The sequence below is a fragment of the Tetrao urogallus genome (assembly GCF_951394365.1).
Source record: "Tetrao urogallus genome assembly, chromosome: 1".
Taxonomy (NCBI): domain Eukaryota; kingdom Metazoa; phylum Chordata; class Aves; order Galliformes; family Phasianidae; genus Tetrao; species Tetrao urogallus.
The window spans coordinates 166,146,393-166,169,400 of record NC_136813.1 but is presented as its reverse complement, the minus strand read 5'-3'; the positions used below and the strand labels follow the sequence as shown (position 1 = coordinate 166,169,400).

The window sequence follows — 23,008 nt, the reverse complement described above, 5'->3', positions numbered from 1 at the left end:
AAGATGTGAACTCACTGCAACTCTCTGCAACTTCCTGAGGAAGAAAAATGTAGAGGGAGATGTGACCAATGACAGAATGTTAGCGAATGGCACAAAGCTGCATCGGAGGAGTTTAGACTGGATATTAGAAAAATATCCTTACCACAAGTGTGGTCAAACACTGCAACAGGCTTCCTAGAATGGTGAGTTATGCCCCAAGCGTGTCAGTGTTCAAGAGGAATTTGGATAACATCCTCAATAATATGCTTTGGTTAGTTAGCCCTAAAGTGCTCAGGCAGTTGGACTTTATGATCTTTGATCGTTCCTTCTATTCTATAAATTATTTAGGTTTGAAAAAAAAACCTTCAAAATCAAATCCAACTGTCAACCTGTCCCATCTAGTCCCATCTCTAAACCCTTAATACCACATCCACATGTCAAGTAAATACTTCCAGGGATGGAGACTCCATCACTTCCTTAGGCAGCCCATTCATACGTTTGACCGCCATGAAGAAATTATTACCAGTGTCCAGTCTAAATCTTCTCCGGTGCAATGTGAGATCATTTCCTTGTGTTCTGTCTTTTGACACACTAGTCTGTCATTTTGTCACCTTAGAAAAGAGATCAACGAATTGCAAACTCCATTTGTTACAGAGAATGATGAGATCTTCCCTCAAACTTCTCTTCTGAACTCTAGTTCCCTCAGTTACTCCTCATAAGTCTTGTTCTCTAACCCCTTAACCAGTTTTGTGGCTCTTTTCTGCACATACTGAAATAAATCAATGCCTTTCTTGTAATGATGTGCCCAAGTCTGAACATACTAATTGAGGTGCAGCCTCACCAGTGCTGCATGCAAGGGGACAATCACTTCCCTAATCCTGTTGGCCATGCTATATCTTGATGGAGGCCAGGATGTCACTGACATTCTTGGCCACGCTGGCACACAGCCAGATCATGGTCAGCCAGATGTCAGCCAACACCACCAGGACTTTTTTTGCTGGGCAATTTTCAAGCCATTTTTTCTGCAAGTTTATGTCACTTGCATAATATAACATGGGTTTGTTATAACCCAAGCATAGCACCTCACACTTAGCCTTGTTGAATGTCATGTGACTGGATTTGGTCCATCATATTTATCTATCCAGATTCCTCTGGAAAACCTTCCTATCTTCAAGCATGTTAATGTATCTGCCAGAGTTGACATCATCTGTAAATTTAAGAACCTTGATAGAAATGTAAAGCAAACTGGTCTCAGTGCCAAGCCCCAGGATATGCCACTGGCAACCAGCTGCCAGCAGGATTGAATTCCATTCACTTTGACTCTTGGAGCCCAGAAATCCAGCCAGTTCTTCACTCAGAGAGCTGCACATGTGCACATACTCCAAGTCATGAGCAGCCAGTTTTGCAATGAGAATACTGTGGGATACAGTGTCAGTTTACTAAAATCCACATTATTGCATGGGGTGTTGGCAACAAAGAAAATCCTTCCTGCTCTCTAGTCATTACATGCATTTGAACTCCTCCTCTGAGTGGTTAGATGGCAGAAGCAGTCAATCTGCTGAATACTGAAGATTCCAACAGTATTTTTAGACATAAATCACTGCAGAGTATAGGTTACTAGTATTCCTATAATTCTCACTCTATGCAGAACAGTGTTGACCAGGCTGTGTGAATATTTTTCCAGAATAGAGCTGGGAAGTGGGTATTGATGTTATCTGTGTGCTACTTACATTGCAAGTAGTGCAGTTTTGAGTACTTGTAAAAGAAATAAGTTCACAGACAAACAAACAAACAAACAAAACCACTGTGCTTTCTGAGTCACAAGCAGAAGACTATGACAAATATAACAGACACCAAGGTTTCCAAAGAGCCAGCATTGTTTTGTGTATCTCTAATCAAAGGATTGCTGTAAAATAGCCTCTTTCCCTTTTGTCAGTGCATTAATTTGGATACTGGAATAATTAGGAATCATTTATGGTCTGAGAAGTGTATAACACAATACACCATGACAAATATATGTATTTCTCCTATATCAAATATATGTACATTTTCTCACCACTGTAATTTTAAGGATATACAAATAATCATGCATTATTTATTTATTTATTTTAAACTCAAGGGGATATAGTGCATGCTAGTTTTTGAAGAAGTGAAAGTCTGATAAAATAGAGTTAAGCATAATATGGATGAAAAGAGGTAAAAAAGGGGTAGAAGAGTGAACAAATTGCATATCTGGGTATTTACTCTTTCTCCTCAGCCAGTTCTGGTATTGCAGTCTGGAACTGTAAAGGAAGTCAGTTTTTCCTATCTGAGATCCTTAATAAACAGCCTATAAATTCTACGGTGATGCTTATTTTTCACTTGTATTCTATATTTAGATTTGTATTAATATGCAGAAAGAGAAAATATAATTGAATTGGATACACTTTACAATGGTTTTATTAATTCCTAAGAGTGCTGCCGTAGATGCTATAGGATTATAAACTGTTGATGTCATGCCTTCATGGTAATTAAACTTTAAATACACTGATGAGCAACAGCATAACATTTAATTTCAATTAATATGTCCTTTCACCTGTTAAATACAATAACACTTTTATCCATAGCTTGAACATAAACTTAACAATATTTTATATCCTTGTTAGGCTTCATGTTTGTTAATGAAATCTGATAAGTGCATTAAAGATGTTGAGTTGTTGTGTGTAGAGTGTACTAAGTGTCTCTTTGAATAATGCCAAGCCTTTTTGTTAGGAGTTTTGATAGGAGTTTAGTTTATTTGCTTTGAAGATTCAAAATGAAACTTGTCGAATAATCTGACATAGCCCTGAATGGGAGTGTGTGTTATTTTCTCTTCCAGCATAACAAAAAAATTCTATTCAGGATTATCGAGACGGGTGACATCGGGAGCCTGCACGAGGATCTGCATGCCTGCAGCATCACCTCTCAGCTCCAGACCACATCCAAAATGGCCATGGTATGTGCACCCAAGAAGGGTGGTGTGATCTCTGTGTGTAGGCTTCTGCACGACCCTGTGCTGCTCCCAGCCTCTGACACTGTTTCCAAAATGAGCTGTTACCCTGAGTCCTCTTTTCCCAGTGCAAGCAGCAGGAGGCTCTGAGCTATGTCTGGCCTTCAGGCACCATTTCTGCGAAAAGCACTGCTCAGGGATGAAGAGGACTCTGTGAATTTCCCTGAGTCCTGTGTGCTGGAGTATTGTGTCCAGTTCTGGGCCTCTCTGTTCAAGAAGGACAGGGAACTGCTTGAGAGAGTCCAGCACAGAGCCACAAAGATGATGAAGGGACCAGAGCATCTCCCTTACGAGGAAAGTCTGAGGAAGCTTTGGCTTGGAGGAGACTGAGAGGTGACCTAATGAACGCTTATCAATATGTAAAGGATGTCTGTCAGGAGGATGGAGCCAGGCTTTTCTCAGTGACATCCAGTGACAGGATAAGGGCAATGGGTCCAAGCTGGAACATGAGAGGTTCCACATTAATGCTAGAAAAAAAACTTCATGGTGGTGGTAACAGAATATTGGAACGGGCTGTCCAGAGAGGTTGTGGGGTCTCCCTCTCTGGAGACATTCAGAACCTGCCTGGACTCATTCGTGTGTGACCTAATCTAGGTGTTCCTGCTAAGGCAGAGGGATTGGACTGGATGATCTTTCAAGTTCCCTTCCAATCCCTGACATTTAGTCAAACTGTGAATACACAGGGTGTATGTTGGTCCTGTCAGGAATTCTGTGTAAATCAGACAGACAAAGTATTGTGTAAGGGGCTGCAGCTGAGTGAGTAAGGAGAGGGGCATTATCAAACTTGAGGATTCCTTGGCATTTTGTGGTGACAAATACCGCAAATACAAATATGAAATCCATTAGGTCAATTAGCAGCAGAAGAAACACTTGGGCCCATATTTAGGGTCATTATCAAATCTGCTTCAAACGTAGATGCAGTCAGCTTAATGCAACGCCTCTCCTCCCGTCAGTGTGTATGTATGCACGTGCATACACAAGCACCGAAAACACGCACACCAATTATTTGCATGTGGAAATGCAGCCAGGTGAGCTCTGCAATGGCATGAAGGCACACAAATAGGCATGTGTGAAAATGAGCGTAAAAAAAGCTCCCTTTAAACATTGGATTTGGAGACTGACCTCCCAGTGCTGTTCCCTTGGCCTAATTCCCTATGGCAAACACCAGCAGGAGCAGATTTCCAGCCCAGCTGCAGCAGCTGACAGCTCTGCCTGTGGCCTGGATTTAAATTGCTCTGAATGACCCCACATACCAGCATAGGTTAGGGACTGACCTGTTGGAGAGCAGCGTAGGGGAAAGGGACCTGCGGGTCCTGGTGGACAGCAGGGTGACCATGAGCCAGCACTCTGCCCTTGTGGCCAAGAGGGCCAATGGCACCCTGGGACATACTAGAAGGGGCATGGTTAGTAGGTCAAAAGAGGTTCTCCTGCTTCTCTACTCTGCCCTGGTGAGACCGCAGCTGGAGTATTGTCCAGTTCTGGGCCTCTCTGTTCAAGAAGGACAGGGAACTGCTTGAGAGAGTCCAGCACAGAGCCACAAAGATGATGAAGGGACCAGAGCATCTCCCTTACGAGGAAAGTCTGAGGAAGCTTTGGCTTGGAGGAGACTGAGAGGTGACCTAATGAACGCTTATCAATATGTAAAGGATGTCTGTCAGGAGGATGGAGCCAGGCTTTTCTCAGTGACATCCAGTGACAGGATAAGGGCAATGGGTCCAAGCTGGAACATGAGAGGTTCCACATTAATGCTAGAAAAAAAACTTCATGGTGGTGGTAACAGAATATTGGAACGGGCTGTCCAGAGAGGTTGTGGGGTCTCCCTCTCTGGAGACATTCAAAACCTGCCTGGACACATTCCTGTGTGACCTAATCTAGGTGTTCCCAGCAGGGGGATTAGATTAGATGAGCTTTTGAGGTTTCTTCCAATCCCTGACATTTGGTGACTCTGATTCTGTAACTGGTATGGAGTAGAGACAGCAGCTATTGAAATAAAGACTTGGGAAAAAAAAAAAAAAAAAAAAAAAGTACTATTTTTTTTATATTTATTTATTTATTTATTTATTTATTTATAATAAATAATACAATTTTTAAGCTCATCTTCTGTTTTCTCGTTCTCTTCTCCTCTCCTTTTCTCCTTTTCTCCTTTCAAATTTCCCTTTTCGTTCCCTTTTTCCTTCCCTGCTCCTTTCCTCTCCTCCCTTCCTTTCTTATCCTTTCTTCTTTTTTCTATTGGCTCCATCGCTGAAGACAAAATTCTCTTATTCTCCTCCATGTCTCACTAGAAAAAGTAGAGTCGCAACTTGAGACTATTCACAACAAAGAAAAGCTGCCTCCTCCCTACATCCCTCTGCAGCAACAGCAAAGGCGGGAGTGCCAGTACCTGTCCGTTGGCCCAAGCGGCCGGGAGAAGTTGTGCATCACGGCCTCAGTGTGACAGCGGGTGAGGATGACCACCGCCTGGCACAGGAAGGGCAGGAACGTGCTCTGCTGCGCAAACGATGTGATGCTGCGCAGGATGTAGAGGATCGGAGGCACCTGAGAGAAGAAGAGGAGAAAGAATGACTTGCTGCATCCTGCACTCTGCAGGGCCCAACCAGGGACATTCAGCGCATGAGCAGTGCCTGCTCCCTTGACATGCTGCCAAGTCCTAAGCCCGAATTTCATGCCAGCTACCCTGGTCTCCATGCCCTGAGCACAAGGGGCAAACGGCACAAGTCATAATGCAACAGCCAGCAAAAGTCCAAGACACGTGAAAGAAAGTCTCTTACGTTCCAACAGATGTCCTTCCCGTGCATCTGCAGGAAGGTGGTCATCCACTTCCCAGCAGCACGCACACGCACTCCGTTGGCTTTCCGGATGGTCTCCTTGATGGCAGTCATGAAGTCAACGGTGCGTTCGATGGGGAAGTTTCTGCACACAATCTGCAGAGAAATGAGAAGCGTGAGAGATCCCATCATTGCTCTGCGACAGCTCTTCAGAACAGAAAGCAGTCTTGAGGGCATTCTTAGCTCAGCGGCGTGCCGCTCATTCAGGCGGCAATCACAGCGCTCCTGCTGTCTGCACCCTGCTGTTTATACGGAAGGCGGTTGAGCCTTCTCTCAGCTTCTGCACCCATGGTGTTTGCTTACATGCAAAGCCTACCTCCCAGCAGCCACAGTCACACATGCATGCAAGTGCACTCACACACACAAACGCACATCATGGAGTCAGCTCCTTGCACTGGGTGCCTGAAGGCCAGACATAGCTCAGAGCCTCCTGCTACTTGCACTGGGAAAAGAGGACTCAGGGTAACAGCTCATTTTGGAAACAGTGTCAGAGGCTGGGAGCAGCACAGGGTCGTGCAGAAGCCTACACACAGAGATCACACCACCCCTTCTTGGGTCCACATACCATGGCCATTTTGGACGTGGTCTGGAGCTGAGAGGCGATGCTGCAGGCATGCAGCCCCTCGCGCAGGCTCCCGATGTCACCCGTCTCGATGCCTGTGTTGGTCGCTTTGGCTGGAAAGAGCACAGGGAGAAAAGGGAAGTCATGTTTCTGGAAATGAAACTGCTTTCCACGGGGGAAAGACAGAGGACAGGGTGGGGACAAGAAGAGAGCTGTGCACAGTGCCTCTCCCTCCCGTCAAGAGGGCCCAGCCCGTGGGGCTCTGGTAGTGCTACAGAGGAGGGCAGAGGGCTGGAGCGCGCCTGCTCTACTCACCTTGGATTCGCAGAAGGGAGCTCAGACAGGTGACAGCCAGCTGGCGGGATGCGGGCATGGGGTCACAAGTCAGAGGCGCCAGCAATCCCACCAAGGAGCCAAAGTGTTCACAGGCATCTCTTCTCTGCAGGGGTGAGAGGCAGGAACAAAGCTGTAGACGGCCCCAGCTCTCCCCAGCTTCTCCCATCTGTGCCTTCCCATGCCATGACACAGCATGCGCAGCTGGGCAGAGCTCGCCTTCCAGCTCAGGGGCGCTGGGGAGGGAGCAGGGGGCATGCGGTGGGGCTCTTTACTCACTTGAAGCTCTTCACAAACAGCCAGCAGCTGGGAGCAGGTCTGCAGGGCCCTCTTACGCTCCCACACGTTGCTTGATACCATCGATTTCTGCAGGACCTGGGGTAGAGCATCTGTCTCACTGAGGATGTCTTTTCTTTCCCTTCCTGCCACCCCTCTCCCTGTCCCTCCTTTCCCAGCACTTTCCCTCAAGGCCTGCCCCGTTGCTCCATGTGGCCTCCTGCCTCACTGAGCACCGGCACTGCCGCCCCGCTCTCTGCAGTCACTCCTGCCTCCCAACCCAGGAGCTTTTCCTTGGCTGTGGCCTGCCAGGGGCTGGCTCCTGCTTTCCCCCTGCAGGGCCCATTTCTCGGCCCATTTCTGAGCTCGCAGTGAGCTGGCACGTCAGCAGGAGATTTCTCCCCCTCTGATCCTCCTCTCAGTCCCCAGATCTCTGCCCCCGCTATTGACAGGCACCATGCTTTCTCCCTTGCCCCACGCATACTCACGTGGACTATGTTCTGGAAGAAGCCGCCGCTGGGCTCTGTCTCGAGCAGGACTGCCATAAGCCGGCCCAGAGCTTTCAGTGATGTCTGCTGAAGCTGAAAGCAGAAGAGGGGAGTGACGTGTAGCATCACGGCTGCTGCCAGAGCAGAGGTTGTGTGTGCTGAGGTAGGGTTTGACCGAGAGGTGGCTGGGAAAGTTACGGCAGGTTACCTGCAGGTACTGTGCTGCTTGCTGTGACTTCCTGATCTTCAGCATCATCTCTGCTGAAGGGTGTGTCACGATGTTTTTGCAGCACAGGACCAACATCTCACGCAGGTCCTTGCCTTCAGAAGAGGGCTTCAGCTTGCTGAGAGGAGGAAAACAGGAAGAGAAATCAGAAAGGCTCTTTACCTCTCCAGACTGGTTCAGACAACATCTGAGTTTCTCCTAATGGACAGCTACAAAGCCAATACCCCCACCCAGCTCATGCTGCTGAGCACTGCCTTCAGTTCCAGCAGCGCCCACCTCCTCCCCGGCAGCAGTGAACCACCTCCCGCTCTGGAGGGAAGGAGACCCCAGCTCTCCCTCTCTTTCCTGCCAGGGGACAGGAGCACCAGGGCCTTTCTCCCTGCCCAGAACCTCAGCTTTGCTGGGCACAACAGCCCAGCCGTCTCTCCTGCTGTAGATGTGGCTCCTCCCCCCCGGCCCCTCCAGGCCCTCAGGAGCTACCCAAAATGGGGATCACCATCCTGACTTGCAACCTCAGCCCTTACCTCAGCTGCTCCAGGGCCAGAACCACCTTGAGAGGCACTGGGGAGACAGGGATGCCCGAGTAATACTTCTTCATCAGGTCCTGCAAGTCCCAGAGAGACAGTGTCAAAGTGGGCAAGGGGCACACAAGAGCTGTTCCACCCGGCCCCGAGACAGGCACAACTGCCACACACCAGCCCATCACTTTCCCATGGAAGCGCTGCAGGATGCAGCAGCTGGTGCACCTAGCCCGCTGCCCAGCCGCTGCCTGCCAGCACCCAAAGTCCCCACCAGCTGGAGACGTGTGGCTGCTGGAGACCTGCATGCCCCCAGGGAAGCGAGCCTTGTGGCGCAGCCCAGAACTCCTCTGCAGACAGCCCTGTCTCTAGGCACTCACCATCAGGATTTCCAGAAGCTTTCCCTTCAGGGAGGGGTTAAAGCTGGCAGAATCACCCACAGCTTGGTAGGCAGAGCTGCAGTCGGTGATGCTCTGCACCAGCGCGAGGTTGTTCTGCAAGTCCTGAGGAGCAAGAGAGAAGAACATTCTTTGAACTGCGGGAAGGGACAAGGGCTGCAAGGGACACACGTGGGGACAACGCTAAGGGAAGGGCTTGGATCTTTATCTGGGCACAAACAGTTCCCCGAGGGACCTTTGGAAAGGGAAGGCCCATCTCAGCATCTCCCCGTGTGGAGGGGCTGCAGCGGGGCGCTCTGACACCCTGGCGCGCTTTGAGCTCTCACCCGGCAGCTGCAGCTGTAGAGCATCAGGATGTTGCCCACGATGTCTCCCTCCAGGTGGGCGAGCAGCTGTTCTTTGGAGGCACGCAGTGCCACGCTGCCGTGGGCGAGCATGAGAGCGCTGCGTGTGGCATGAGCTCTCGTGCTGTCCAGCTCCATCTGTGTGGGAAGAAATGCCTTGAGACACTCGCTAACGGCCCCCAGTGCCCCGCGATGCACCTGGGCTCCCAAGGCAGGAGCTGCAGGGAAAATAAGGCAGAAGAATGCCAAGATGGAAACCCGTAACGCTTTACCTTCTTGCGCCTGGAAATCCTGGCATTGCGGCCTTTGCACAGCCTGGACGCAAACATGGTGAGCGTGGCCAGGACTGTGTGGAAGTTACTCTCAGCAGCATGGCTGAGAAGAGAGATGATTCCCTGCACAAAAGAACAAGGGGCAGTTGGCACAGGCCTGAATCTACAGGTCCTCTCCTGAGCAAAATGGCAGCAGTGCGGAGGTTGAAAGGCCCGGAGCAGGGCCAGGAGAAGACCTCTGCCCCAGGGCCAGAGCGGGGATGCTGACAGGAGCTGGAGGAGAGGAGAGCTCACCTGGGCCTCACATGGCTCCTCTGCATTTGCCTCCTCCAGGTGCTGTAGCAGCTTCTCCTGGACGTGGAGGACTCCCTTACAGGATCCCAGCACCGTGCCCAGAGCCTTGTACAGGAACAACTGCATGGGAAGGGAAGGAAGAAGCTGAGATGTGGCAGCAGCTGAACCTGCTGGTGGAGGGGCAGGTGGGAAGGACCCAAGCTCCCTGGCGGTTGCTGAGAGCAGCTGCGGGGCTGAGCTTTAGCCATCCCTGGGCAGGTTGCAGGGAAAGGCCCTCTGGGGGGCACAGACTGGGGAAGCAGCATCAGCATCCCGCGTGGGCAGAGCACCAGCTGCAGCCCCAGCCCCAGCCCCAGCCCCAGCTGGACACCTGCAGCTGCACCGCTGGGTAGAGCCGGGGGGAACTCACCTTTTCTGCAGAGCTGCTGGCAGAGCTGCTCAGCCGCTGGCTCAGCTCACAGCTCAGGGCCTCGATCCATGCCTTCTCCTCTATTGTGTCCAGCGACGCCTTCAGGAACTGTTGGAGAACAGGAGAAGACAATGTTCCCTTGCCCTTTGCCTCTTCCCTCACTCCCAAGGTGCTGCAGCCCTCTGGGGAGAGGTGCCTGGAAGAACAGTGCCTCTCCCAGCTCCCCCAGCATTCCCTCCCTCCATTAAAGCCGCCTGCTGCTCTTCTCCTAAGACCCCCCTGGGCTTGGGACAGAGCGGAAGAGGCAGCGCCACAAAGGCGTGCGGCCGCTCCGCTCCGCAGCAGCGCTTGAGAGGCTGTTCCTGTCCCACAGCGGCTCATGTGGGAGCGGGGCTACTTGGGGCAGGCAAGCACTTCTCTGCACCGCGCCTCCCGGCAATGCTGTACCTCCAGCAGACGGCGCTCAAACTCGGCAGTGTCCGGGAAGCTCTCATTTCTCCCTGCACAGCAATAGGAAGAAAAAGACCCTTACTTGGGATCAAGGCACAGAAGAAGAGCTGCTGCAAACCTGGCTTGGCCTGGGCACCTGACACTGCCAAGCTGGGACCTGCACCCCCTCCACAATGACCTGTCCCTCCCCACAAACGCTGCCTCCACAGGAACACGGAACTAAGTGCTCCAAGGCTGCTGTCTGAGGGGATGTGAAGGGCCCATCCATGTCCTGGAATGGGCAGATCTCTGGTGGGATAGGTCCCTGGGCCTCAGTGCTGACTCCCAGGAATGGGAGCAGCAGCAGAGCAAGAACTGGGCTGCAGGCAGTGCTTCCCCTCTGCCATGCTACAGAGCTGCATTTTCACTCCCCCCCTTCCCTTCCCTTCCCTTCCCTTCCCTTCCCTTCCCTTCCCTTCCCTTCCCTTCCCTTCCCTTCCCTTCCCTTCCCTTCCCTTCCCTTCCCTTCCCTTCCCTTCCCTTCCCTTCCCTTCCCTTCCCTTCCCTTCCCTTCCCTTCCCTTCCCTTCCCTTCCCTTCCCTTCCCTTCCCTTCCCTTCCCTTCCCTTCCCTTCCCTTCCCTTCCCTTCCCTTCCCTTCCCTTCCCTTCCCTTCCCTTCCCTTCCCTTCCCTTCCCTTCCCTTCCCTCCCCTTCCCTCCCCTTCCCTCCCCTCCCCTCCCCTCCCTGCCTCTGCCTCTTCTTCCCCTCCAGTGCCTTACCTTCAAGACACTGCAGCAGCAGGGGGATTTCAGTAGCCCACATGGCCCCCACAGCTCTGTGGAACCTGCTGTGGAGGTTTTTCATCAGCAGTAAGGCAGCAGCTTGGAGTTGGCTGCCTGCAACAGGGCTGCCTGCCACCACCTGAGCGAGAGCAAGAAAAAGCAGGGTCACTTCTGCAGCAAGAGCAACGGCTTCCCCCCAGGATGGAAGCAGCTCGGCTCTGCTCTGGCAGGCAAGGAGCAGCCAACAGCTTTGCCCATGGCCACGCTGCTTCCTCCTGGCTGCTCGTAGAACCGGCCTCTGGAGCATCTACTCACCAGCAGTCGTGCCAGCAGTGTCTGGGGCGTCAGCAGTGGGCCTGCAAAGAGAAAAAAAGTGCTGAGTAAGACTCCAAGACACTGCGTGCCCAGCCACACGCACCTCCGCTGTCCCTTCTGGCTGCTACCACAGGTGAGCAGAGCTCACTGGGGGAGTTTTTGCTCCTACCTTGAAACATGGAGCTGACGAAATGGCGATCCAGATGTTCTATGCGCCGTCCTGTCAGCTCCTCTCTCTCAGCCAGGGCACAGACACAGCGGGAGACTGGGATCAGCATGCCTGTGTACTGCGCTGGCACCACAAACAACAGCAGCCGCGGCCACAGGAGCTGTAGGGAACGAGGCAGTTGAGCAGGTCAGCATTCCTGCTTCCGCTCAGAGATGAAGAGGACTCTGTGAATTTCCCTGAGTCCTGTGTGCTTCAGAGCACATTGGAGGAGAGACCTGGGGTCTTGGAATGGGACGAGGAACACGTGGGGCAAGGGCAGGGAGCAGCAGCAGGGCAGAGCGTGACTTACTTTGGACATCCCTCTCACAGAGACGTCCAGTGATCCCAGGATGTCCATGCACAGCTCCTGGAGAGCTCCTTCTTCCTGGGCTTCCCGGGCAGAAAGGTTTCCGGTTGCCTGCACAACAATGGTGTTGAAACACTGGTTATGCTCAGTTGTCAGGAGCCTCTCAGGAGGCTCAGGTGTGGCCCCAGCGGTGCTTCTGTATACCAGCCTCTGAGCAGCACGGGTCTTCCAAAAGGAGATGCTGCCCACTGTCCTTACCCTTCTTCCTGTGGCGCGGCTGAACTCCCTGAAGATGTGCCCCACCACATCCCAGGCTGAGCAGCTCCGGGTGTTAGAACTGAGCAGATCCTTGATGAAATGCAGAATAGCCGTCCTCACCTGCAAGGGGTCAATTCTGGGTGTGATTTTCCTGGTCAGAAGGCAAAGGGAAGCCACCTGCTCATCGGGGCAGCCCTTTGGGCATGAGCAGAGACGCCAAGAGCAGTGGAGAGGCTTTAGCTACTGAGGTGAGGGCCAGGCCTTAGCACCAGGCTGTGCACTTTCCATGCACAGCACAGGGACCTGCCCGCTCCACTCTGCCTGCTCTCCCCACAGGAGCCATCGTGACCGTCTGGTCAATGCCCCAGCACCTCTCTAGTCACCCCAGCCCTGCCCGTGCTGGCAGCAGCATCACCACCCCGACAGCGCTTTCTTTTCCCAAACCAGCTCACCCGGATGCTGGGGTCGCTGCACAGGCGCTGCACAGCCTCGACGACCTGGGGCAGCATCTCCGTCATCATGGGCTCTGCAAGAGATGCACAGAAGCGTGAGCGGAGCCACAGCGCAGATGGCAGAAGGGAGCCCTGGCAGTCCCAAGGCGTGGTACTGACCAACCCGTGGTACTGACCATCAGAGCGAGCCAGAGCACCCAGCAGACCCAGGGCTGCCACGCATCCAGGCTCCCAGTCATCGCCCAGCTGCGACTGCAGAAACAGGATGGTTTCCTCTGGGCAGATCCGGGCTGCAGGGAGGAAATCCCACGCTATGTTAGCAAGAACCTCACGCCCATTCCTGAGCTTTGTGAGAGAGGTTTTGGCCAGGGCAGCGCCAAGCATCGCCAAAGCTCCTCTCCTTACCCTGCAGCATGATGCAGTGGGTCAGCTGTGCACGATCAGCCTCGCTGTGCTGCTTGCTGTCGTCATAGAGCTGTGGGAACAAGGTCCATTTGATACAATCACATCAGCACTGAGGACGGAAAAGACACTGTGCTGCTCGCTCTCGTCTCCCTGGGCACTCTCGGGAAGAGGACAGGCAGACAAAACCCAGCCCACCCCACAGCATCCCCGAGAGTACATGCGTGGCTCTGGAACAGCCTTGAGCATGCAGGAGCTAAGGCTGAGCTGCCTTATTCAGGGGTCAGAGCTTTGCAGTCCTCCTGAGACTTAGCCAAGAGGGAAACTGCTGTAGAATGTACAAATCCTTGCGTCTAGGCTCCCCTTACCTGGTAAAACACGGCACTGGTGACGTCCAGAAACTTGTCCCCTGGGATTACAGACTCAATGCCCCCTAAGGCCTCCAGGAAGATAGTGAGGCTCTGCAAGAAAGCAGGAGAGGAAGAAAGGGATGAAGCCACATGTAGCCACTTGCGAGTGGAGAAACTGTTTCCCAATTGTTTCTCTGCAGGGAGAAGCTCCTGCACCGGCGTTCTTGTTTATCCCCCACCTCCCAGCGGCACCAAGAGAGTCTCTCTGCTCTCAATCGAGACGTGTTTGGGCATCATTTGCAGGCATTTCCCACCCAGCAGCCCACTTCTCCCCCATCAGATGCAACTGGATGTGGTCCCCCCAGTTGTTGGCACAGAGCTCCTCAGGCACTCAGAGCCCCACAGTGATGGTGAAGCTTCCCATCCCCAGGAGATGAGCCCCAGTGATTCTTGGTTCCCTCCTGGCTCCTGTCTGGGTTGTTCCTTCTCTGACTGAAGAGCTCAGGAAGCCTCAGAGCTCCCTTGAACACCCATTCCTTCTTTCTCCAAGGGCTCCCCACCTCCTCCCTGCATCCCCCTGACCCCTCGTGGCATTTGCACGGGCCCCACGTCTACCCTGAGCCCTGCACGACAACTCACCTTGGCCACCCTGCAGGTGTCTTGGATCTCCTGACACGGGTGAACGAGCCAGAGGAGCTGCTCCCAGACCTGCTCTTGGTGCTGCTCCTCTTGCAGGAGAACCTCCGACATGGCAGCCACAGCCCCAAGGACGGCCTGTTTGTCCTGGAGAGGATGGCAGAGGCCCGGCATCAAAGACTGAAGGTCTGCCCTTCCTACGCAGAGGGCTTTCCCTTTCCCTTCCCCTTCCCCACACCCCCACGCCCAGCAGGAGATGGGCTTGCTCTGGAGGGCAGGCAGCTTTTCCCCGTACCCTCATCCCCAGCTCTTCCTGCCACAGTGCTGTGACATGCAGCTGCTCCCTGGCACAGAGCCACTTCAGGGCCCTTTGCAGAGCCAGCCCACTCCCTCTCATCACCCCTCAGCTCTCAGCCCACTGGGCACAGGCAGAGCTGCCGACATGGGTGCCCCTGCTGCCATCCTGGGCTGGGAATGCAGCAGTGCTCACCTTTTCCTCCTGGCAGTCTTGCCAGTTCCGCACCACAGAGAAGAGCAGCTCATGAAGGTTTTCATAGATCTGCTCTTTCTCCATGGCAGTCCAGGGGCATTGCATTCCTGAGGACAAGTAATTCTTGACTCCATCCAGCCACTGTTTCAAAACTGAAAAAAAACAAAATAATAAATAAAATAAATTGTTATTATTATTATTTTTTTTAAGGGAGTGAGAGAAAACGGAGCCTGTGAGAGTCTGCAGCAGGGCTGCTCTGGGGCCGGCACTCACCAGCACAAGCGATGCGCAGGATCTGGCCACTCTTCACCTGGCCCACCACACTGCGCAGGCCTGCCAGCATCAGCCACACAAAGGGGATGCACTGTGGAGCTGCAGAGAGGAAGGAGAGGGCCACAGTCAGAGCCCCGGCAGCAAGGTAGGCGGACAGCAGCCCTGCAGCCCCAGCTCAGCGCAGATCACACTCAGAGGGCAGAGACCCCTTTCCCGGTTGTTATAGATGTCAGCAGGTTGAGGGTACTCTACCATAGGTGCTGAAGAGTTTGCTCAGGGTGATGAGCACAGACTCCTTGGACGTGTCCCCCGTGGCCTTCAGGTGGCTCTGGAGCTCAGCCATCACCAAGGTGAAGTGCGTCCGAGCCAGAGCCACCAGGACATTGCTGGCAGCTGTCTTGGCATTGCTGGTCACGCCCTGGAAGAGAGTCACTGGTGACACACAGCCCAGGAGACTGCCTGAGGCCCTTGGAAGAGCTAAGCCACCACCATGCGCCAGCAGAACACCAGCGTGGGCAGGCGGTTCCCTTTGCCTTTGGGAGTGAGCCCTCACCTGGGCTGCCGTCAGGTCCCGGGACACCTCTGCCAGCAGCCGGTTCACCACTCCGCACGGCGGGCGGCTGCTGTCTTGGCACAGGGCGCTCTCCAGCTCACAGTACGCCTGCGCTCGGTCACCCTGGGGACAAGGATCAGTCACGCTCGCTTTGCCCGCTGCCACCCATCGCTCTGTGGATGTGCTGCCGGGCCTGGCACCCACGGGACCGTGGCCCTGGGCCAGGAGGACAAGGGTTGGTGGTTGGATGTCCCCAACTCACCTCCTGATCTTGCAGGCGCTGAAGCAGTAAGGTCGCAGCGCAGGTAGGGACAGGGCTTGACACCCTGCTTCTCTCCCTGCGAAGCGTACGCCTGGGCATGCAGCCCACACAAGCAAAGAGACCTGGAAGGAAAGAGCAGAGCAGCTGCTGCAGGTGTTGCTTGGAGCCAGGGCCTAGCATCCGGCCAGCTGTGGGAGGAATGCTCCTCCAGCTCCACAGCGCGAGGCTGCGTGTGGTTGGTGGGGACAGGGGAGGGAGCTTTCCCCTTGCTGGGGTACTGGGGAAACCACGGTGAGCAGCTGCACTCGGCAGAGCAAGGACAGTGCTGCTGGCACGTCCTGAACAGACATTGGAAGCACACGTGTGCTCGGGCAGCATCATGGTGTCCAGAGAGGTGCAGAGACTCACCTCGAAGGGCTCTCAGCCTCTCCATGATAGCAGGATGCCTCCAGATAGACACAAAGCTCTCTCTGGTTCCACTTCCTGCGGGTCCCACAAGCGGACTGAGCCACCGCTCCCACCGCTCCACAAGGGTGTATGACACAGCCACTGTGACACCACACTGCAGTGTCACCTCACAGAGAATGAATGACGCGCCCCGGGCTGGGGACCACACAGGTCCCCAGGGCAACCCTGCAGGCCCTCAAACACAGCACGTTTGTGTGATGCAATCGGCTCTGGGGTTCCGGTTCCATGCTGACGCAGGGAATGACCTCAGCGCGTGATGGAGAGCCCCTGCCAGGGAGCAGCTGCTGGGCACCGTTGCCCGGCGTTGTCTTAGTGACTGGGGACTCCATGCCGGGAGGCACTGAGGCCCCCGTCTGCTGCCCGGACAACCTCTCCAGAGAGCTTGGCTGTCTACTGGGGGCACGTGTCAGAGATGTTAAGGAGACTCCACCGCATCTGATCAAAAATGAATACATTAATACTAGAAAAAAAAACTTCTTTATGGTGAATGTAACAGAACAGCGGAACGGGCTGCCCAGAGAGGTTGTGGGGTCTCCTTCTCTGGAGACATTCAGAACCTGCCTGGACTCATTCGTGTGTGACCTAATCTAGGTGTTCCTGCTAAGGCAGAGGGATTGGACTGGATGATCTTTCAAGTTCCCTTCCAATCCCTGACATTTAGTCAAACTGTGAATACACAGGGTGTATGTTGGTCCTGTCAGGAATTCTGTGTAAATCAGACAGACAAAGTATTGTGTAAGGGGCTGCAGCTGAGTGAGTAAGGAGAGGGGCATTATCAAACTTGAGGATTCCTTGGCATTTTGTGGTGACAAATACCGCAAATACAAATATGAAATCCATTAGGTCAATTAGCAGCAGAAGAAACACTTGGGCCCATATTTAGGGTCATTATCAAATCTGCTTCAAACGTAGATGCAGTCAGCTTAATGCAACGCCTCTCCTCCCGTCAGTGTGTATGTATGCACGTGCATACACAAGCACCGAAAACACGCACACCAATTATTTGCATGTGGAAATGCAGCCAGGTGAGCTCTGCAATGGCATGAAGGCACACAAATAGGCATGTGTGAAAATGAGCGTAAAAAAAGCTCCCTTTAAACATTGGATTTGGAGACTGACCTCCCAGTGCTGTTCCCTTGGCCTAATTCCCTATGGCAAACACCAGCAGGAGCAGATTTCCAGCCCAGCTGCAGCAGCTGACAGCTCTGCCTGTGGCCTGGATTTAAATTGCTCTGAATGACCCCACATACCAGCATAGGTTAGGGACTGACCTGTTGGAGAGCAGCGTAGGGGAAAGGGACCTGCGGGTCCTGGTGGACAGCAGGGTGACCATGAGCCAGCACTCTGCCCTTGTGGCCAAGAGGGCCAATGGCACCCTGGGACATACTAGAAGGGGCATGGTTAGTAGGTCAAAAGAGGTTCTCCTGCTTCTCTACTCTGCCCTGGTGAGACCGCAGCTGGAGTATTGTCCAGTTCTGGGCCTCTCTGTTCAAGAAGGACAGGGAACTGCTTGAGAGAGTCCAGCACAGAGCCACAAAGATGATGAAGGGACCAGAGCATCTCCCTTACGAGGAAAGTCTGAGGAAGCTTTGGCTTGGAGGAGACTGAGAGGTGACCTAATGAACGCTTATCAATATGTAAAGGATGTCTGTCAGGAGGATGGAGCCAGGCTTTTCTCAGTGACATCCAGTGACAGGATAAGGGCAATGGGTCCAAGCTGGAACATGAGAGGTTCCACATTAATGCTAGAAAAAAAACTTCATGGTGGTGGTAACAGAATATTGGAACGGGCTGTCCAGAGAGGTTGTGGGGTCTCCCTCTCTGGAGACATTCAGAACCTGCCTGGACTCATTCGTGTGTGACCTAATCTAGGTGTTCCTGCTAAGGCAGAGGGATTGGACTGGATGATCTTTCAAGTTCCCTTCCAATCCCTGACATTTAGTCAAACTGTGAATACACAGGGTGTATGTTGGTCCTGTCAGGAATTCTGTGTAAATCAGACAGACAAAGTATTGTGTAAGGGGCTGCAGCTGAGTGAGTAAGGAGAGGGGCATTATCAAACTTGAGGATTCCTTGGCATTTTGTGGTGACAAATACCGCAAATACAAATATGAAATCCATTAGGTCAATTAGCAGCAGAAGAAACACTTGGGCCCATATTTAGGGTCATTATCAAATCTGCTTCAAACGTAGATGCAGTCAGCTTAATGCAACGCCTCTCCTCCCGTCAGTGTGTATGTATGCACGTGCATACACAAGCACCGAAAACACGCACACCAATTATTTGCATGTGGAAATGCAGCCAGGTGAGCTCTGCAATGGCATGAAGGCACACAAATAGGCATGTGTGAAAATGAGCGTAAAAAAAGCTCCCTTTAAACATTGGATTTGGAGACTGACCTCCCAGTGCTGTTCCCTTGGCCTAATTCCCTATGGCAAACACCAGCAGGAGCAGATTTCCAGCCCAGCTGCAGCAGCTGACAGCTCTGCCTGTGGCCTGGATTTAAATTGCTCTGAATGACCCCACATACCAGCATAGGTTAGGGACTGACCTGTTGGAGAGCAGCGTAGGGGAAAGGGACCTGCGGGTCCTGGTGGACAGCAGGGTGACCATGAGCCAGCACTCTGCCCTTGTGGCCAAGAGGGCCAATGGCACCCTGGGACATACTAGAAGGGGCATGGTTAGTAGGTCAAAAGAGGTTCTCCTGCTTCTCTACTCTGCCCTGGTGAGACCGCAGCTGGAGTATTGTCCAGTTCTGGGCCTCTCTGTTCAAGAAGGACAGGGAACTGCTTGAGAGAGTCCAGCACAGAGCCACAAAGATGATGAAGGGACCAGAGCATCTCCCTTACGAGGAAAGTCTGAGGAAGCTTTGGCTTGGAGGAGACTGAGAGGTGACCTAATGAACGCTTATCAATATGTAAAGGATGTCTGTCAGGAGGATGGAGCCAGGCTTTTCTCAGTGACATCCAGTGACAGGATAAGGGCAATGGGTCCAAGCTGGAACATGAGAGGTTCCACATTAATGCTAGAAAAAAAACTTCATGGTGGTGGTAACAGAATATTGGAACGGGCTGTCCAGAGAGGTTGTGGGGTCTCCCTCTCTGGAGACATTCAAAACCTGCCTGGACACATTCCTGTGTGACCTAATCTAGGTGTTCCCAGCAGGGGGATTAGATTAGATGAGCTTTTGAGGTTTCTTCCAATCCCTGACATTTGGTGACTCTGATTCTGTAACTGGTATGGAGTAGAGACAGCAGCTATTGAAATAAAGACTTGGGAAAAAAAAAAAAAAAAAAAAAAAGTACTATTTTTTTTATATTTATTTATTTATTTATTTATTTATTTATAATAAATAATACAATTTTTAAGCTCATCTTCTGTTTTCTCGTTCTCTTCTCCTCTCCTTTTCTCCTTTTCTCCTTTCAAATTTCCCTTTTCGTTCCCTTTTTCCTTCCCTGCTCCTTTCCTCTCCTCCCTTCCTTTCTTATCCTTTCTTCTTTTTTCTATTGGCTCCATCGCTGAAGACAAAATTCTCTTATTCTCCTCCATGTCTCACTAGAAAAAGTAGAGTCGCAACTTGAGACTATTCACAACAAAGAAAAGCTGCCTCCTCCCTACATCCCTCTGCAGCAACAGCAAAGGCGGGAGTGCCAGTACCTGTCCGTTGGCCCAAGCGGCCGGGAGAAGTTGTGCATCACGGCCTCAGTGTGACAGCGGGTGAGGATGACCACCGCCTGGCACAGGAAGGGCAGGAACGTGCTCTGCTGCGCAAACGATGTGATGCTGCGCAGGATGTAGAGGATCGGAGGCACCTGAGAGAAGAAGAGGAGAAAGAATGACTTGCTGCATCCTGCACTCTGCAGGGCCCAACCAGGGACATTCAGCGCATGAGCAGTGCCTGCTCCCTTGACATGCTGCCAAGTCCTAAGCCCGAATTTCATGCCAGCTACCCTGGTCTCCATGCCCTGAGCACAAGGGGCAAACGGCACAAGTCATAATGCAACAGCCAGCAAAAGTCCAAGACACGTGAAAGAAAGTCTCTTACGTTCCAACAGATGTCCTTCCCGTGCATCTGCAGGAAGGTGGTCATCCACTTCCCAGCAGCACGCACACGCACTCCGTTGGCTTTCCGGATGGTCTCCTTGATGGCAGTCATGAAGTCAACGGTGCGTTCGATGGGGAAGTTTCTGCACACAATCTGCAGAGAAATGAGAAGCGTGAGAGATCCCATCATTGCTCTGCGACAGCTCTTCAGAACAGAAAGCAGTCTTGAGGGCATTCTTAGCTCAGCGGCGTGCCGCTCATTCAGGCGGCAATCACAGCGCTCCTGCTGTCTGCACCCTGCTGTTTATACGGAAGGCGGTTGAGCCTTCTCTCAGCTTCTGCACCCATGGTGTTTGCTTACATGCAAAGCCTACCTCCCAGCAGCCACAGTCACACATGCATGCAAGTGCACTCACACACACAAACGCACATCATGTTTCTCCATTCTTTTACATAATCTTTGAAGTGCTGCTACATTGGGGGGTTGGACTCGATGATCTCTGGAGGTCCCTTCCAACCCCTACAATTCTGTGATTTTGTGATTCTGTGATAGCCATTTGCACACACCATTTCCAATGTTACTGTAATTACTTTTCATGTTGTCAGCAAGATTTACAGACTCTATGTTCTCCCTTTATATGTTTCTCACATTGAACACTGCTGGTACAACTCAAGCGGAAAACATTCTGCACCCATTGTACAGGTGCATGACATAATTTGACTTCACTGGAATTTTTCTGCTCTCACAATTTGGGAGCAAAAAAAGAATTGCGATTCTGAGCTATGTTTTGTTTCTTCCTTACTCAAGGTTTTGCCTAAAGGCCAATTTATGTTTACTGGCCATCAATATTGAAACAAACCACCTAACTAAACAATCCTAAACAAGCTTACTTCAAAAGAACGCTTGAAAGAATGAAGATGAAAGTCTGTTATTGATATATTGATAAAGACATATTAGTAAAAAAAAAAAAAAACAGCACTCCTATATTTGAAAAATGGACTAAGTGAACAAAGCTGTAAACAAATCCCTGCTTATTACATAGAATATTGTAGAATAATGCTTTATTAGTAATTCCTTTTTGACAGATCCTGAGCAGAATTTCTTAAAATATTTTTCTGCAGTCATCAGAGTTGACTACGAAAAGATGTCCATCAGTCAAAAGGATCACACACCTTTAGGCTAATTGTGTTCTGTGCATAAAAGAAAGCTGCAAAACCTTTTTCTTCACTCCTATAAACACTGCTATACTAAGGTTCACGAAACAGAGTAGCTGCATAACATGTACATCAGATAGACAGGATTGAAGGAAATGTTATGATGTGGAATATCGATAACCAAAAATCATAAAACCATGACACTGTGCAGTACAAAAGGTTTACATAATCTGTAGTCCCATGTTTATTTCCCAGCTCAGTGAAATTGATTTCAGAATTCTACTTCTGTTCTAAGTATTAAACTAAAGAATTAAAACTAGCGTTCACTTTGGACTTCCACATTAAGACTTCATATCATAAAAGAGATTCAAATAGAATCTGTAGAATTTCAGATTTAAATAACTCAAGTTTTTTTTTCCCAAGTATATTTCCAGAATTTTATATCAACTTGTTTTCTTCCCCTGCCTGGACTGATCTTGCAAGTACGTAAGTTAAGTAATTAAGAAGACACACAAATGGGCACACTAGCTGTAAATGTATCTTAGATATTTGCAAAGAACACTGGAATAAAAAAGAAAGTATACAGGTGAATAAACTATTTAGGAAAAAAAAATAAAATTCCAGCAAATACGTGATACAGAAATTAGTATCTGTGTCCAAAAATTTAAATGTAATTTTCAGTTATTCATGTAACTTGGTATTCTTTCCTTGAGGTGCCCTAGCTTTAGCTTAGACAGCATTAATAGCACGCTGGTATTTTGGTTGCTTATGAGTGATAAGTGCGCACTTAATCCCAGAGCCAAACCACTTAGTGTAGCAGAGCCACTGCTTCTATGGTGCAGCAGCAGAAGATGGGGTGGAGCCAAGACAACTGTCTTGAATTAGTTCAGGGGTTATTCCATACCGCATGACATCACGAGGAAAGCCATAAGGCTGTGGGTAGTTAGCTGCTTAGGTGTTGCTGGGGGTCAGCACATGGTGAGATGTTATGTTACAGACAGTGCATTGGTTGGGGGGTAAAAAGTTATTGCATTATGGCATGTTTATGTATGCAGTTATCATTGCGTTTTTCTTGCCCAGATGTATTATGTGAACTTGTGCCCCTCCCTGGGTAAAATGCAGTGATTGTAGATACTAATATTTCAACTTACCTGATGGTGTCTGAAAGGACAATAGAACCCAATAAAAGAAAAAATGTGGATGAAGGAAGAGTGTTCAGTGAAAAACAGGCAGATGAGTAGTATCTTCTCAAGGCAGATAATATGGCACTATGCTTAATTTCCAATGAAATCACGTCAATTTTCAAAGATTACAATTTGAGAAGAATTCTACATTATATGCAGAAATATGCTGCCAAATTTGATGAATATCTAAGAAAGCTTCATAAAGACAATTTAGTGGAACTGAAAGAAGTTTGTCACCTCAGTGTAATCATTCAAAAATGTTAAATAAATTGTGTTATAAAAGCTAGTTACATAGTAGCATCCGATTGCAAAAAAAGTCCAGACCATATACTGATGGTGAGTTTATTAAGCAATGTATGGAAAGCATGGCAGATACAATAAAAAATGGATTTTTCTAAAATCTGTTTGTCTCGAAAGACTGTAGCCAGATGAACTAAGAAATAGGAAAAACTACTGAAAGAAGTATGCAGAGTAAATCTGCATCAGT

General features: G+C 50.8%; 1 protein-coding gene across 1 annotated transcript; it reads right to left on the bottom strand.

The window, feature by feature from the left end:
- Positions 1-1,112: 1,112 nt before the first annotated feature.
- Positions 1,113-16,102, bottom strand: LOC306944785 (maestro heat-like repeat-containing protein family member 2B; the record flags this gene model as incomplete). The annotated part of the gene is made up of 31 exons (XM_079533385.1): positions 1,113-1,395; positions 5,388-5,542; positions 5,776-5,928; positions 6,398-6,507; positions 6,710-6,833; positions 7,007-7,093; positions 7,492-7,584; positions 7,700-7,835; positions 8,242-8,321; positions 8,616-8,738; positions 8,960-9,115; positions 9,250-9,372; positions 9,544-9,663; positions 9,953-10,060; positions 10,400-10,452; positions 11,161-11,302; positions 11,479-11,519; positions 11,648-11,807; positions 11,997-12,104; positions 12,252-12,371; positions 12,704-12,777; positions 12,880-12,993; positions 13,109-13,178; positions 13,474-13,566; positions 14,095-14,238; positions 14,582-14,733; positions 14,855-14,953; positions 15,107-15,272; positions 15,408-15,530; positions 15,670-15,791; positions 16,078-16,102. 31 exons carry the CDS (start codon positions 16,100-16,102, stop codon positions 1,113-1,115), a joined length of 3,657 nt encoding a protein of 1,218 aa, XP_079389511.1.
- Between the last annotated feature and the right edge of the window lie 6,906 nt (positions 16,103-23,008).